At 42.0% G+C, this 15,917-nt stretch overlaps 1 protein-coding gene across 1 annotated transcript in view; it reads left to right on the forward strand.

Moving 5' to 3' along the window:
* Positions 1-15,522, forward strand: part of CHRDL2 (chordin like 2) — a 123,873-nt gene extending 108,351 nt beyond the window's left edge. The window contains exon 11 of the mRNA XM_075592770.1: positions 11,784-15,522. Within this exon, the coding sequence (XP_075448885.1) occupies positions 11,784-11,863 (80 nt within the window). The 3' untranslated portion in view covers positions 11,864-15,522. The remainder of the gene's footprint in view (positions 1-11,783) is intronic.
* The last annotated feature ends 395 nt before the right edge of the window (positions 15,523-15,917 follow it).

A 15,917-nucleotide genomic window follows, 5' to 3' on the forward strand; every position in this document is an offset into this window, starting at 1 on the left:
GTCTCCCCTCTCCCTGCCGTGCGCGCGGCCCTTCTATAGAAAGGCTGACTGACGTCCCAGCACTATAGAACGTGCCTAAGAGGAATGGGCTATTGGTGTCAGGATCAACAGAAGAAGAACCCACAACCTTTGTTGGGCTAAGTCAGTTTACAATCTACATTTTGAGGCAGAGCGAGATATAAAGTTACTTGCCCAAGGTCCCAAGGACCTGGCAACAGGAATTGAACTAGGTTCCCCTGGTTCAAACTCAGTATCAAAGTCAGCACCTTTACTCCCTGGGCCATTCTTTCTCTCTAGTGCATTCTTTCTCTCTAGTGCGTTGACCTAGTGGTTCAATATTAACAAAGGGGATTCCATACTGAACACATCTTTTGTTGTATGTATGTATGTATATATTTATTTATTTAGCGCCAAAATGTGTACTAAGCACTTCACTAAGAATACAATGCAGGGAATTATAATAATGCATTAAGCAACGCAAAATCCGACAATAGGAAAGGAAATCCCTGCCCCGAAGAGCTTACAATCTAAGCGGTATGTTGGGAGAGTTACAGAGAGAGCAGGTGAGGGAATAAGTGCAGTAGATGGCAGTGCTTGGCCACAATGGGTGGTAGGAGTGACTGTGGGTGTGGGACAATAGCCATGAGTGCAGGTTTTTGAGATGCTTGATTTGTGAGGTGAGTTTTTAGGTTAGTCAGTATTAAATCAGATAGGTTAACACCATTAGCGGGGGTAAGTAACTTACCAAAAATACAGACACTCCACATTTTCTGGAGCTGTATAACTTCCGTACAGGCACACCCCGTTTTAAGTACACTCACTTTAAGTACACTCGCGAGTAAGTACATATCGCCCAATAGGCAAACGGCAGCTCACGCATGCGCCTGTCATCACGTCCTGAACAGCAATACCGGCTCCCTACCTGTACCAAAGCTGTGCACAAGCGGGGAGACTATAGAGCCTGTTACAAATGCGTTATTTACATCAGTTATGCACGTATATAACGATTGCAGTACAGTACATGCATCGATAAGTGGGAAAAGGTAGTGCTTCACTTTAAGTACATTTTCGCTTTACATACATGCTCCGGTCCCATTGCGTACATTAATGCGGGGTATGCCTGTATACTATCACATACATTTAGAAAGACAGATAGACTTCACTCACAGGACTGAGACACATCCCTGACTGCCAGTGCTTTTTCTCTAAAGAAGTTGAGTTGATGGGACAGAGTTAAGCCATTTGAAGAAAACTGGGGAAAAAAAAAACCTGGTTCATACAGGGGTTCACATCGGCCAAGGTATCTTTGAAGGCAGGACTCTGTCCTCCTGTTATCACGCTGCTCTTTCCAAAGAGCAGTATAATGAGGAATGTTTATGACTCTATTGCGGGATGGGACCTCCCAAGTTTGGAGATTCCAACGTCGTCGTTCTGATTTTCCTAAAACATTTATGACTTTGGGTTCTTCTAATTCATCTGCTTTATTTCCCAGGTCTGTTGCATTTATAAATATACATTTGGTTGCTTTTCTTGGGCTAATGCCATTACCCCTTATATTTAGTTCTTCTTCTATTGCATTTTAACTGGGCCATTGAATCATTGCTGTAGTGGCTACTGTATTCCTTTTACTTTCAGAGGCTTTGAGCCAAGGGTGGTCACCATGTAGCAGGAGAAATATTTAGTATTCTTTCATATTATCACCTCTAGCATTTACTGTACAAAATGTAATACATGTTTGATATATTTTGATGAAGGCTTCATGGGCATATGAGATTGAATGAGAATCCTACATGAAAGTTTCAAAGATGCTGTAAAAATGATGCAACAAGAGCGAGATATTGATATATAATTATCACACATACGCCCTTCCTCAATATCATCTTTGCACATAGTTACATATAGTTACATAGTAGATGAGGTTGAAAAAAGACGTAAGTCCATCAAGTTCAACCTATGCTAAGTTTAGACAACAGATACTATATCCTATATCTATACTTACTTATTGATCCAGAGGACTTATTTGGTTTATCCCTGTATACCTTTCCCATCTAAAAAGATGTCCAACCTTTTTATGAACAAATCTATTGTATCTGCCATCACAGTCTCCATGGGTAATGAATTCCACATTTTAACTGCCCTTACTGTAAAGAACCCTTTCCTTTGTTGCTGGTGAAATTTCCTTGAGGGATTAGGAACACATACAGTATAAAGACTCAGCATACCATTTGCTAACACAACCTTTGCTCGAAACATCATAAGTACTGTACAGAAACTGAAAGTGTGGCATACTATATAACATACGTAGTACTGGGCGTCAGAGCACAAACACAATCCTCAAGATTCACATGTTATCGATAAACGCAAATGTCACAATCCCGCTCACCTTCGTGGACAAAGACCGAAAGCGACATTGCGCCTGCGCAGAGGAGAGCGGAGGGAGAACGCAGTGAGGAGAATGCCATAATGAGTTGCCATTGTCTGACCCGGGATTGGGATCTAAATGTGCTCATAACACGCGGCTTTTTAAGTGCGCAATTTTCATGTTCGATGTTTTAATACATAAATAGTTTTACACTACGTGGCTTTTCTTCTCTTACTATATGGGATCCTGTTTGGGATCTTGGAAAGTGATCTGCTCTGACGAGTGCTCATCTATATTCCTGAGTTTTCCTACACGTTTGTAACCTATGGACAAAGTGAGTGTGACTTTTTCCCACGCATTCATTTGGTTCCAATTTTTTTAATCTGGTGTTACTGCACTATCGTTTGTCTTTATCCATTACCTGTCAATCTTGAGGATTCCATTTGCGCTCAGACATCCAGCACAATTGTCTTTTGTGGGATTTGGGAGAATCACTTTTCAAGGAGCGGCACCAGTTTTCCACAAGTTATGTTTAGCACTGTCCCCCCCCTCCCCCAGGGGGAGACCTATGCTACCTAGTGTGTGGTGCAAATACCTGTTAGGGTCAGGAGAGCTGAGTCTGATCTGCGATGGTGGGAGATCAGGACAGGCTCAGGTTCTTCTCTGAGCTCTTCTCATGGTGCTTAGCGCCTCCAGCAGCAGTGGGCTCCAGGATGTTCGGAAATCAGCCCCCACTATTGCACTCTTTCTACCTCTGCCCAATGACTGTGTAAGGGATTGGGGGACACGCGCCTCACAGCGGTCCCCGTCACCCTGGCTCCCCGTACTGCCGCTCGTCCCAAGCCCCCTCTCCGCCAGCTCCTTACCCGCTCCGGCAAACTTTTTTTGCGGCGCCCCGCTGCCTTACCTCCTCCATTGGCCGCCCCACTCCTTACCTCGCGTGGCGGGGTCGTGTGACGTCACGTGACCCGCAACGTCATTTGACGTCATGTTACCAGGGCAACCGTGATGTCACATGACCCCGCGGCGTAATTTGACGCCGCAATGCCGTGGTCATGTGTCCTGAAGCTGACTGAATCCCGGAAAGTAGAGGTTGCAGAGGCCTCGCGCGGTCCCCCGGCATTTAATTTAAACGCCTTGGGGAAGAGCGCGGGACCTCTGTAACTGCCCAAGCCCCCCCAAAAAAATCTTACGCTCCCCAGTTTGCGCACCGCTGCTGTAAGTGATGGTTAAATCCAGATATAAATTCAGTCAAATTTACATCATTATACAGTATGCTGGGGATCAATAGTCAAACAACTGAAGCATTTGTTTGACTACTGACAGGGTTGCTTACTATATCAGACATACAGTACTGTCTGGTGTATGTCTAAATCAGAGGTGGGCAACCTATTTTTCAATGTAGCCACAGGTGTGGCGAAGGAGGAGTGAAAATGCTGCTTCACTCACCTCCACACTATCACCTGCTGCTGCGTCACTCACCTCAGCACTATCACCTGCTGCGTCACTCACCTCAGCACTATCACCTGCTGCTACTTCCCTCACCTCAGCAGTATCACCTGCTGCTTCTTCCCTCACCTCAGCACTATCATCTGCTGCTTCTTCCCTCACCTCAGCACTATCACCTGCTGCTGCTTCCCTCACCTCAGCACTATCACCTGCTGCTGCTTCCCTCATCTCAGCACTGTCACCCGCTGCTGCTTCCCTCACCTCAGCACTATCACCTGCTGCTGCTTCCCTCATCTCAGCACTGTCACCCGCTGCTGCTTCCCTCACCTCAGCACTGTCACCCGCTGCTGCTTCCCTCACCTCAGCACTATCACCCGCTGCTGCTTCACTCACATCAGCACTATCACCTGCTGCTGCTTCCCTCACCTCAGCACTATCACCTGCTGCTGGTTCACTTCGTTGACTCATTCAGAAAGCGGAAACCAGCACACACCGTCAGGAAGAAGTTTATTTTACTTTGGGAGCTGCAAACTCAAATTCGCCGTCACTTTCATGGCCGATTTGCCACTTGTGGCGATTGGCGACAGGGTTGCCCACCTCAGGTCTAAATTGTATCTAACTATTAATTAGTAGTTGCTGTACATCCCAGTTAAGTGTCGTATCTGCCCTGGTCGGCTACATATGAACAAAAGTAATCAGTCTAGGACAGGGCACGGGAGGGCTTTTAATTCTGGGCAGAAGAGACGCTCAACGGTACAGTACTTATACCTGTTGCTTTGATGGAATAGACTCATTCTACTGCAAAACACCCAAGCAATTCTTGCATTTTTATTAGATATTGACATATTCACTGACTCCCCTTATTGCTATCATCTGATGATCTCTGACGTGCAGACACTGTCATCTAAATGATGCCTGTTGTCAACTGGCTTCCCAACTCATCCCAAAAAGGAGTTTATGTTGATGATGTCTCATTGCACGTCACCTGGCTTTGGGGATAGTCCATGTGTGCAAAGGATTCAGTTGGGTTACCGATATATGCAGGCAGGATGTGTATCTTTCCTGACAATGTTTAAACAACCGTTAATATGTCAGTCTCTACCATATCTTTATTACATGACATTAGTATATTGTGATTTGAGGGAATACAACAGGAAACAGTTGAAGCCATAACAGTGAAATACAATAGCTGAAACCGTTTGCAGGGTCTACTAATTACAGTATGTATTGATTGATTGATTGATTGGCAGGCCAGAAAAAGTTGGCATTTTTCTTCACATTCTCTTATGTGTACTTGAAAGAAAAAAAACCCCCCAAGATGATTTAATAAGTATTTATGTTGCGTTTAAGAGTGCTTATACGCAGACCGTCCACCTTTGAAGTGTCACAGGCGTACCAGTAGCGTTAGCATTGTCATGTAGTGAGTTGATGGCCTTTTGACAGTTAAAAGGGGGTACAACAGCATTTTAGGAGCGAAATCAGCACCAGTTCCCTTCTTACTAGCACGCACAGGGATGTTGGTGTCTTGTATTACATCATTTACACTGCGAATCTCTAATTTATGATGGGCAACCACAATCCCCATCGCTGAGTTTTATTAGTCCCATACGCAGTATAAGGAAGTCTGGACTAAGTGTGGAGCAGTCTCTGCTTGCACACATAAATCAAGCACTGTTTTTCACTGAAGCTACACGGAGTGAAAATTTCATGACATGTCTCGTAAAAATGTAGCAGCCAGAAAAAGAGACGCGGCCGCGCCTGTGCCAGCTTCAGGGCTGGCAGAAATGAATATGCCAAATCACACAGTATGCTGTAGTAATACCACGAAGACCTTACTTTAATATTATGTCATTCTTTAGTGTTTCCATGAGATGTACAGTATACACCCAGCACCTTCTCTCCCCACCTCAAAGTCAAATCTTAAAACTCACCTCTTCAATGAAGCATCCCAATAACCTGCACTTGTGGCCACTGTCCCTCACCCACAGTCACTCCTACCACTGTGGCCAAGCACTGCCATCTACTGCACTTATTCCCTCATCTGAGGTCTCTGGAAGTCTCCCAACATACTGCTTAGATTGTAAGCTCTCCGGGGCAGGGATTTCCTTTCTGATGTTCTGCGTTTGTTTGTTGCACTTATTGTATTATAATTCTCTGTACTGTATTGTCTCGCTTGTAAAGTGCAGAGTACAGCTTGGACGCCTCATAAATAAAGCTAAACATACATACCAGGCATTATGCTGGGTGAAATAACCCCTCCAAAGTACAAAGTACAGCACAGATAAAATAACCCTGATAGTATTTGCATATCATCCAGAAGTCCCGAAACCCAATTCATTCACTCCATGATCGTGTCATACCGGTGGTTAAACTGCTGACAAGCATTTGCACCAAACATAGCAATCTTTGGTGTAGATTGAGACATTTCCTGCAAGCTTCTCAGTGTGGCACTTACACAAGTGTGCAACTGTCTCCAAGTGCAGTTCGCCAGGTGTGTGTGTGTGTGTGTGTGTGTGTGTGTGTGTGTGTGTGTTTTTACATTTTCTTTTCATATTCACAAAAGTTTCTACTACTGCTAACATCACCTTTTAGTTTTCATACTTTGCACTTTTGGTCACACATTTACTAAAACTGAGGTCATTTGGAAAGTAAAAAAGCAAGCAAGTGTAACAGTGTTTCTCGCCCCCCCCCCAATCGCAGATAGGGGCCATTACAGGGTGTGTGTGGTGCATATACCTGCTGGCAACAAGAGGGCTGAGTTGTCCGCGATGACTTTGGGACACAGGAACAGGCTTCTGAGGTCCATATGTAAGTAACTACTCCCAGCTCCAAGAATAGCAATGTAGAGACTCTGAGACAAATGCTGAGAGACCCAGATGAAAAAAAATATTTGCGACCAGAGCTGCGGCGAGCTACCTCTTCTCTTAAAGACAACATTGACATTGTAGTCAAAAATGCTGATGAGGGGGGAGCCGTCGTAGTTCTGGATCGCGCCTACTATTGTGCTGAGGCATGTAGACAACTGGACGATCGGCTGTCATGCATTTCATTGAAATCTGACCCAACCAACATCTTTCTCAAAGAGCTGGATGATCTACTTGAAGAGGGCAACATTTTCCAAGTTCTTTCAGATAAAGAGTGTGACTGTCTGCACTGTAATCACCCTATTACTCCCATATTTCATCACTTACCCAAAATTCACAAATCTCTCCATGAAGCCCCTGGGCGTCCTATTGTATCTAGTATCGGCTCACTGGGTGAACACTTGTCCAACTATATTGATCACTCTTTGCAACCTTTAGTTCATACACTTCCTTCACATTTACAAGATACATCTCACCTTCTCACTTTATTTCAACACTATTCTTGGTCTCCTAATTTTCTTTGGGTAACACTCGACGTATCTTCACTTTACACCATTATTTCACACACAGATGGTCTCCAAGCTACTAGATTTTTTCTAGAAAGAGATTCATCATTATCTACAGCACACATTTCATTTGTTCTTGATAGTATACATTATTTACTCCATCACAATTATTTTTCTTTTATGGGCACTTTCTATCTCCAGACACGTGGGACGGCCATGGGTACATGCTTCGCACCATCCTATGCGAATCTCTTCATGGGGTGGTGGGAGGAGTCCCGCGTGTTTGGAGATATGAACCACTATCGTCATCACATACACTTTTATCGTCATATATTGACGACTTGTGGTTGATATGGAAGGGTTCCACGGAACCACTGATGGCCTTTTTTGACTATATCAACGACAACTCATTCAATCTCACCTTCACTTTACAACACCATTCACACCATATATATTATTTGGATCTCAAATTATTTCTTGGTCTTGATCGATTAGTTCATACAGATATTTATAGAAAAGATCACTCTAGAAACACTCTTCTTCATTCACATGGTGCACATAGTCACACTCTTTTCAGAGGAATGCCGTATGGCCAGTTCATACGCCTACGCCGAAATTGTTCTAATCTTGATGATTACCATCAGAGAGCTATAGAGCTCACTAATCGTTTTCGTGCCAGAGGATATAATCAAAATTTTTTGATGGAGGCCAATCTTAATGCCCTCAACCAAAACAGAGAGGAGATGTTGGATGGTACCAGGTTTCTCTGTAATGAGGTCAACAAGATAAAGTTAGATCTGACCTGGATTCTCCTTATTTTATAACCACTTTTAGCAACCAAGCTCATGCGATTAAACGCATAATTAACAAACATTGGTCCATTCTCAGTGTTGATCCTCTTTTGAAAGATATAACAACAATGATTCCCAAATTTGTTTTTAAAAAATTACCAACATTGGGTAATATCATCTCTCCGAGTGTAATCAAAACAGATAAAATTCGTTCCAAAAGAGAATTTTTTCCAAAATTGACAGGATGCTATCCTTGCAATAGATGCAACATTTGTCCATATGTAACCAAGACAAGATTTTTTTCAGATATGGAGAATACCAGGTCATATAACATAACTACCTTTCTCAATTGTAACACGGATTTTGTTATCTATATGCTTATATGCGGTTGTAACAAAAGATACATTGGTCTTACGTCTCGTATGTTTAAGATCCGAGTAATGGAACACATGAGACTTATTCTAAAACGAGATAAAGTTCATCCTGTGTCCAAACAATTTGATATATGTCAAAATGGTTCTATTGTCAATTTTAAATGTGTTGCCATTGAAACTGTTCAGATTCATAGCCGTGGAGGTGACAGAACCAATGCACTATATAGGAGAGAGGCCCATTGGATTTTCTCTTTAAATACTCTTATCCCAAATGGGTTAAATACACATTGGGATTTGAAATATTTTTTATGATCTAATTTTATCTTTTCCTTTTGGGTACTCTCTCACGTTATACTGCATTGGTTCCTCACCCACACTTCATTATATATAACATTCAATTGTTTAAATTTAACTTTTTAAGTTTTTCTGATCTCTGTGTGTTGTCTTTGGGCTGTTGAATTATATCATATGATAATATGCATAATCCAATAATAATATATTTAATTGATGTAACTCCTAATATATTTGTTTCCTATGAGGGGATTTTGTATCTTCTCATTGGTGCAATTTTGCAGTTCATAGATTGCACTAACAGGGCTTGTTTATTATCTTCCCTTATGTTGAAATTAGTATTTCATTAATAGGTTTGTCTCTTCAGCTTCTCTTCTTTTGTTTCTTTATCTTATGTACAAACTTATATATATTTTTTATGTATAGTTTTCTTATGCATATTATTTTATATATTTTTTAACATCTTCTCTTGTATCACGTTCATTATACTATTGATGTTATGCCAGTTTTTTTTATGTTTGTGCAATCAATATGTTGATATGTGTCTTAGTCTGTCATGTGAAAAGGGTAGTTTAGTCAATTATCCATTAGGATATATTTCCATTTGATGCTAGTTTGTATCAATCCTTGTTTGTGTGACATTGGATCTACTTATATTGTAGATCCCTTTGTCCATTTTGTTTAACTATCTATTGATTCATATTCTGGTATAGATTGATAACCCATCCTTTTTCCAATCAATTATGAACATGGAGACCTATACACAGTCTAGGGTTAATATATATGTTTCAATCACCTGTATATGTTTCAGGTGTTTGGGAGTTCAGAGGAGGGGCTATATATATATCATTTCATCAGACCCCTATTATACTCCTTGAGAAAGGGCTGGAGAGCCTGAAACGCGCAGGAGGAATTGTTTTCATGTCCGTTTGTTTTTTGTTTTTTAATATGTGATTTAAGAAACTTTTTTTTATTTTTTCTACCTCTGGTGAGTTGATTGGTGCTTTTTTGGTTCCTGCTGTTCTACCAATTTATTTTTTGAATTCTGAGGTCCATACCCCAAATTATACTTAGCAGTGCAGTGCGTCCATCTGCCGTAGGCTCAAGGAATATGGAGATGATCTCCCACGGTTAAACTTGTAACTCTCCTCCCCGTTAGATCACACACCAGGCAGGAGGTATATTGCAAACATTAATGGTTTATTACTACAGTCTTTGCAGTAATACAGGTACTCAGCAGTCGTCTGCCGGATACAGTCTCTTGGCTCACAGCTATCACTGGAGATGGTCCCTGGACTGTCACTACAGGCCAAGGGCATCCGCAGCCGTCCTAGCTCTTCCTCACCTCCCTAGCGGAGGCAGAAGTATAATCACACTCACTCCTCCCCGCAGGGAAGAGCACATGGGTAGGCCCCAATCTCAGGCTCCCAGACGTGTGACCTGCCTTCCTCAGGGGGAAGGAACAACCTCCAAATTTAAAGCGGTGATGCCATTAAGTACAGTCAGAAGGCGGGCACCCCGTTGTCCCAGCTACAACAGGATGTACCACCCTCTGCAATGATTTATTTTAGAGTGGTGCTGAGCTGCAGGAGCCTGCACTAGTGCCAACTGAGGATTACCGTCATCTTCCCGTGGCAGAGATAAGTCAGATACAGTACGTGGGGAGGCGAAGATGGCCATGGCCAGCCCCCCCATCCCTGTGATCTCCTGACGTTCCTCTGATAAGAGTGGGTGTATAGAGGTGGGCAGCCTTGAGGAATGTGGCAGCCAGCACAGCAGGTGCCCGCAATAGAGAAGAGAGAATAAATATGGGGCCCGTTAAACACCTAAATGACGTCTGTGCGTCACGCTCCCACAAAGTGTTGCTTGATGCATAGCACGTGTTATTCCTACTCGCGTCCGCAGCAAACCTAAGGAGTTCGTCATTTGAGCTTCTTACACACTTGGTTACACAGAGGGGGGTTTACACCACGTCAGACATGATGTTTAGGAGGCTACTTAAGAGAGAATTATACAAATCAGTAGACACTGTTCTTGATAATAAATTCTGTGTCAATTTCTTTCTTCTCCATTTGACACCCCTCTTCCCCAGGTGCTAACTGATGCAAGCTGAGCCAAACTGAAACTAAGAATAGTAGCTTGATACATTAACACTGATAAATGCTAATCAAATCAGCAACATGTCAATTTTGGCTTTACTTTCAAACATTAGATTGTAAGCTCTGCGGGCAGCAGGCCTGTATTTATTTCCTTTGTTTTAATGCTGTGTTGAAGAATAGAGCTTCCTTAACATGGAAGCAGGGCCCTGTCTCTGCCTCTTAGGCTGCGATCAGGGTGCCGGCGTGGCGATGTAGAGTGTGCGCGCCCGCCGATTCCCGCGCGATGTTTGAACATCCCATGTACTGGGCTGCAGGAGATTAGACAGGAAATCGGGGGCGTGGCAACTGCGTCAAGGAGCTGGTACACCCTCATTGGCTGAACCAGCTCATGGGACGCTGACGTCACGCTACTGCAGAATGAAGACAATTTCACTTGTCTTGGCAAAATGTCGCTGCGTCAACGTGCAACTTGACCACCAGGGGGAGCATTTAGCTTGCTATACCTCATTCTCTAACATGAGAATGTCCCGATCGTGCGGGCACGTCGCGACTCCGGCACCATGAACGCAGCCTTATACTTACAGTATGCAAAGAAGGATGGGTAGCTGTGGTCCTTTCTTCCGTGTAGTAGCAAAGGAGAGAAAGGTATGATAGCTTTTATTGGACCAACGCGTAGTTGATATGTTACAAGCTTATGAACCTCTATGGGTCCTTCATCAGGTCTGGCAGGAATACAGAAACAGAGAATATTACATACAGAGTTGTAAGAGGGATATCTGTTTACAATGGAGGTATCCAATGGAGATGCTCCATTGCAAAGAGATATACCTCTTACAACTCTGTATGTAATATTTTCTGTTTTTGTATTCCTGCCAGACATGATGAAGGACCAAGAGAGGTTCATAAGCTTGTAACATCAACTACCTGTTGCCCCAATAAAAGGCATCATACCACCTACTTCCTCTCCCTCCTTTGTTATTTTACTACTTACAGTATGGAAATGGTCACCTGCGTAATATAACATCTGCCTTGCTTTTCCTTGCCCAGGTCACTGGAACATCTTCAGGCCCCAGCCTCCGGAGCTGAATATGACTGAGAGTCCTAAGAAGGAAACCGAGAACTTGTAACATAAAATAACAACTCAGAATAAATGTCAGAGTTGAGGGTACAGCACTGATATGAAGAGACGTATAGAAATGTTAAACCCAAAACATAACCTTCACCAACATGTCAGACGGTCGGAACCCCCAGCAGGGCTGCAGCTTTGGACAGTGTTATAGAAGAAGGCTACTGTTCTGCAAACATGTCCCTTGTTCAGCGTACAAAGAAGACCATTAAGATGCCGCAGTGCACTGTTTCTCTGGGGAAGTGAAAGTTGTTTTAATGCCAACAATCAGAAGCATCCAAAGGTGTTTGTCCCGCTCTCCAAACCTTCCCTAGGGGAAGGCTACATGTCTGGTTTCTTGCTACTGAGACGCTACAAAATGCATGGAATTGGAGATGCTATGTTTATTTAGCAAAATGATGTTTCTCTGAACTCTTTGATACCACATTGGTAGCGAAGCATTGCTGCCCGTCTGGCATCAGAGAGTAAAATCCCTCCGTGGTCTTTGCTTGCCATTTACCGGGGTAATAATAGACAGGTATTTGAATGTTGTGCACTCTTTCCATGGCGTACGTATTTTTCTCATGTTGTGCTGGACAAGAGTAGCTTATATTCAAGGCTCTTTGTCACCCACACTGTTATGTAATCCTGAGTATTGCAAAAGGTTTTTTTTAATTAATCAACGGCCTATGTTTTGACCCCGAAACAGGCCTTTCATTAATAAAAAAAACAACATTTTGTTTAAGTCCACTGGGTTGCTCTTTGGACTTTATTACTATAGATATATATCATATACGGCAGTTATTCATGTCTTCAGGGTGCTCTCGTCATCGTCCTGCATGACACAGCCTGAGTATAACTACATGTCTCTACCACACATTTGCTCCCCTTGCAAGAAAGGGCCCAACCATGTGGTAGATAAGTGCAGCGTTAAAAGTAATCCAGAGCATAACAAGACCTATAATAACATAAGTATTGTTGGCTTCGCCGTGTTTTACAATTCATGCTCTGTTACCCCATCCAACCTTTACTGGGGTAGCCAGTGTTCCTCTTGTCAGTGGCATAGAAGAGAAAGTGACAGACACTACCCCAAGTCAACATGGCTTGTGGAGGACATTCTGGTGATGCTTCAGTCACTTCTGTTTTAAATGCTTAGCAACATTATATAGTATTCCTTGTCAAGGACAGAGGAGATATCTCCCCATGCCATGGATTGTTGCTCTAACAACATAGAAAAGAATTGAGTGCAGGGGCCAACTTCCCTTTAGCACACACTAGGGAACCTTTGTACAACATATATGTGTACTGGGCAGATATTAGATATTAGATACCAAGTTGCTAACTTGGTTTTCCTTTTCAGTTGTGAAAAGGAGACTTATAAAGTTTTACTTATTCAGGTGCCGCAATGCTCCAGTAACGTCACAAAATCTTTCTATAAAGACAGTGGCTAAACAACTGGATTTACTACATGATCAATGTATCCTAAAGGTTCAGTTCTTCTCCTTGCGGTAAGTGAATAATCAAAGGCTGGAACTAGATTGACAAATCCCGACACATCCCCAAGGCAATTAAACTGTCCACATGTCTCTGGAGCTAGGGCATCATTCGGAACAGGTACATAAAAACTGATTGCAAACGGAACGATGGACAAAGTATAATACCAATGGATTAAAAAAGTAATATGAAAGAGGAATTAAAAGTGTACTGTGTAGCAAATGTATTCACTGAAAATCAGCGCAAACGGCAAAACAAGATCCTTTCCAAACACAAAAACATACACCGACATATTCGATGGGATTGATCAAACTCTGATGTGGGATCCTCCACAGGATCTGGTGATAATTGCCACTGATTGGAATGGCAATTAACCCCAGATTGGATGCGATACCCCATTGAACCTTGTTAAATCTCCCTCTTGAAGTCAGAAGGAAGTCGTGACAAGTTCCCTTTCCAACTGAACTAAACAAACATCGCAGTATAGCTGCTGATGCACACATTAAATCATTCCATATAAACATGAACACGTAAGAAGAAAAGTTACCAAAAAAATCCAGTAAATGGAAAATATGACTTGTGGCAATTGAACAAATATTTAAAAAAAAAATGTTTTCACCTGGCACTTGTACACCGCTCAACAACAGATATGAATGAGCATATATACCTCTTTCAATAGAGGTAATTTTGGGGCTGTACTGTGCATAAAATGACTGCGGCACGCTGTAACATAGAGAGTTTGTTGGGATCAAATCATTGGGATGGGACTGCTTTAACTCATACGTTAGTAATGCTATAAATACATTTAATTATTACTCACAGGGAAACTGAGGTCCCAGGATTTCAAATTGTCTCTGATTTACAAAGAAATGTGCCTTTTTGTTTGTATTTTAAAAATACATAAATAAAAATGAGATTAGGAATTGATGTATATTTTATAAATCTAACGATCCCAAAAATGTTCCTTCTTAGGGACATTGATAGACCGTTTAGCATCAGAAATTGTGCAATAACCAATAAAGACAGATGACATTTACGTTTTGTGTTTAGCACTCACAGAGATAGTTGTATTTTATTGCTTTCTTATGATACCATGTTTTGCTCAGCCTTGTCCTGATGAAGGTGCATGTTTGTCTGAAACATTAAAAACACAGCATCCTGTCTGAGTAGTAATAATAATAGTTTGTTCTTGTATAGCGCTGCTTGTTTACGCAGAGCTTTACAGAGGCATTTTGCAGACCCAGTCCCTGCCTCGTGGAACTTATACTCTATGTTTTTGGTGCCTGAGGCACAGAGAGATAAAGTGACTTGCCCAAGGTCACAAGGAGCTGACAGCGGGATTTGAATCAGGCTCCCCTGCTTCAAACTCTGTCCAAGTCAGTACCACTCAGTAGCTACTCAGTAAATGAGTAGTGTAAATAATTATTGGAATGAGCACGTAGGCCCATATTTACTAACTGGTGCTACTCCATAAGACATGTTCAGGTGCCCGGGTGACACTTTGCAAACCATTTAAGTGAATGGGTCATTTGTTGCCTTCTGATGCCGAAAGTGTCTTATGGAATGACAACACGTAATAAATATTGGCTGTGATGTCTAAAGGCGTCAATTCCCATGGTGCAGGAAGAGCCTAATAATTATGGCACACATTACCTCCCTCCAAACCTTTGAAGAACCAATCATGAAAGGTTCCATGTAAATGAAGTAGAGTATTATTGTTCATCCTTTCCTTCATACATCCTTCAGTGAAGTCTACAATGCCATTTTGTGTTGAGCACATTTGGGTCCTGAGTTGAAGAATACATGGAACTCTTATCTGCTTTCATTGAATGCTTTTTTTGTTGTTGCTTTAATGTCCTGCCATTATATATCCATTGGTTCTGAAAACCAAGCACTAGCCACTTACCTGTAGGTACCTAGATAAATGTTTAGTAAGCTCAGATGGTATATGTATTTGAAACCATATCTACTGTATTATACTCATCGAGAAGGCATATCTCCTAATGGAGAGGAACAAATCCTTGCAAGGCAAGTTATAAAGATGTAAGATATATGTGGTGGAGCAGGTTAGTGTGGTGGACTTTCAGATTTCTCGTACATATTATGTACCTAGCCCATTTTGACAAATCAATCTATTTATTTTGATATCTATTTCTGTCTGATAAATCTAATTAAAATATTTTTCTGAAGCCATTTTTCTTGTTTGTGAATTCTGTGTGTCAATAAAATATATAATAAAGTAACTATTAAGCTAACTTGTTAAATGTGCGACTCCTCGTACATGATACACTGTAGCTAGGTTCCCAAATAGTGAATTCTGACTTTACTAACAATGGTTTACTCTCCTATAGTACAAGTCATGTTACAGGAATAATGAACCATATCTAGAAGAGTTTACCATCTCACTTTTGGTAACTGAGGTGCCTAATAGGACAAGGGTCTCTAGTCAATATGCAGCAAAGCTTTCTTCCCCTTGCTCGGAAGACTTCAGCATTAAATCACTTGAATGGAGCTGTGATCTTACATAGAAGGGAGAATCAGGAACTTAATTAGTGAAGGGGAGAAGCCAGTGTTTCTTATTT

This window comes from Ascaphus truei, chromosome 3 (assembly GCF_040206685.1).
Source record: "Ascaphus truei isolate aAscTru1 chromosome 3, aAscTru1.hap1, whole genome shotgun sequence".
NCBI lineage: Eukaryota > Metazoa > Chordata > Amphibia > Anura > Ascaphidae > Ascaphus > Ascaphus truei.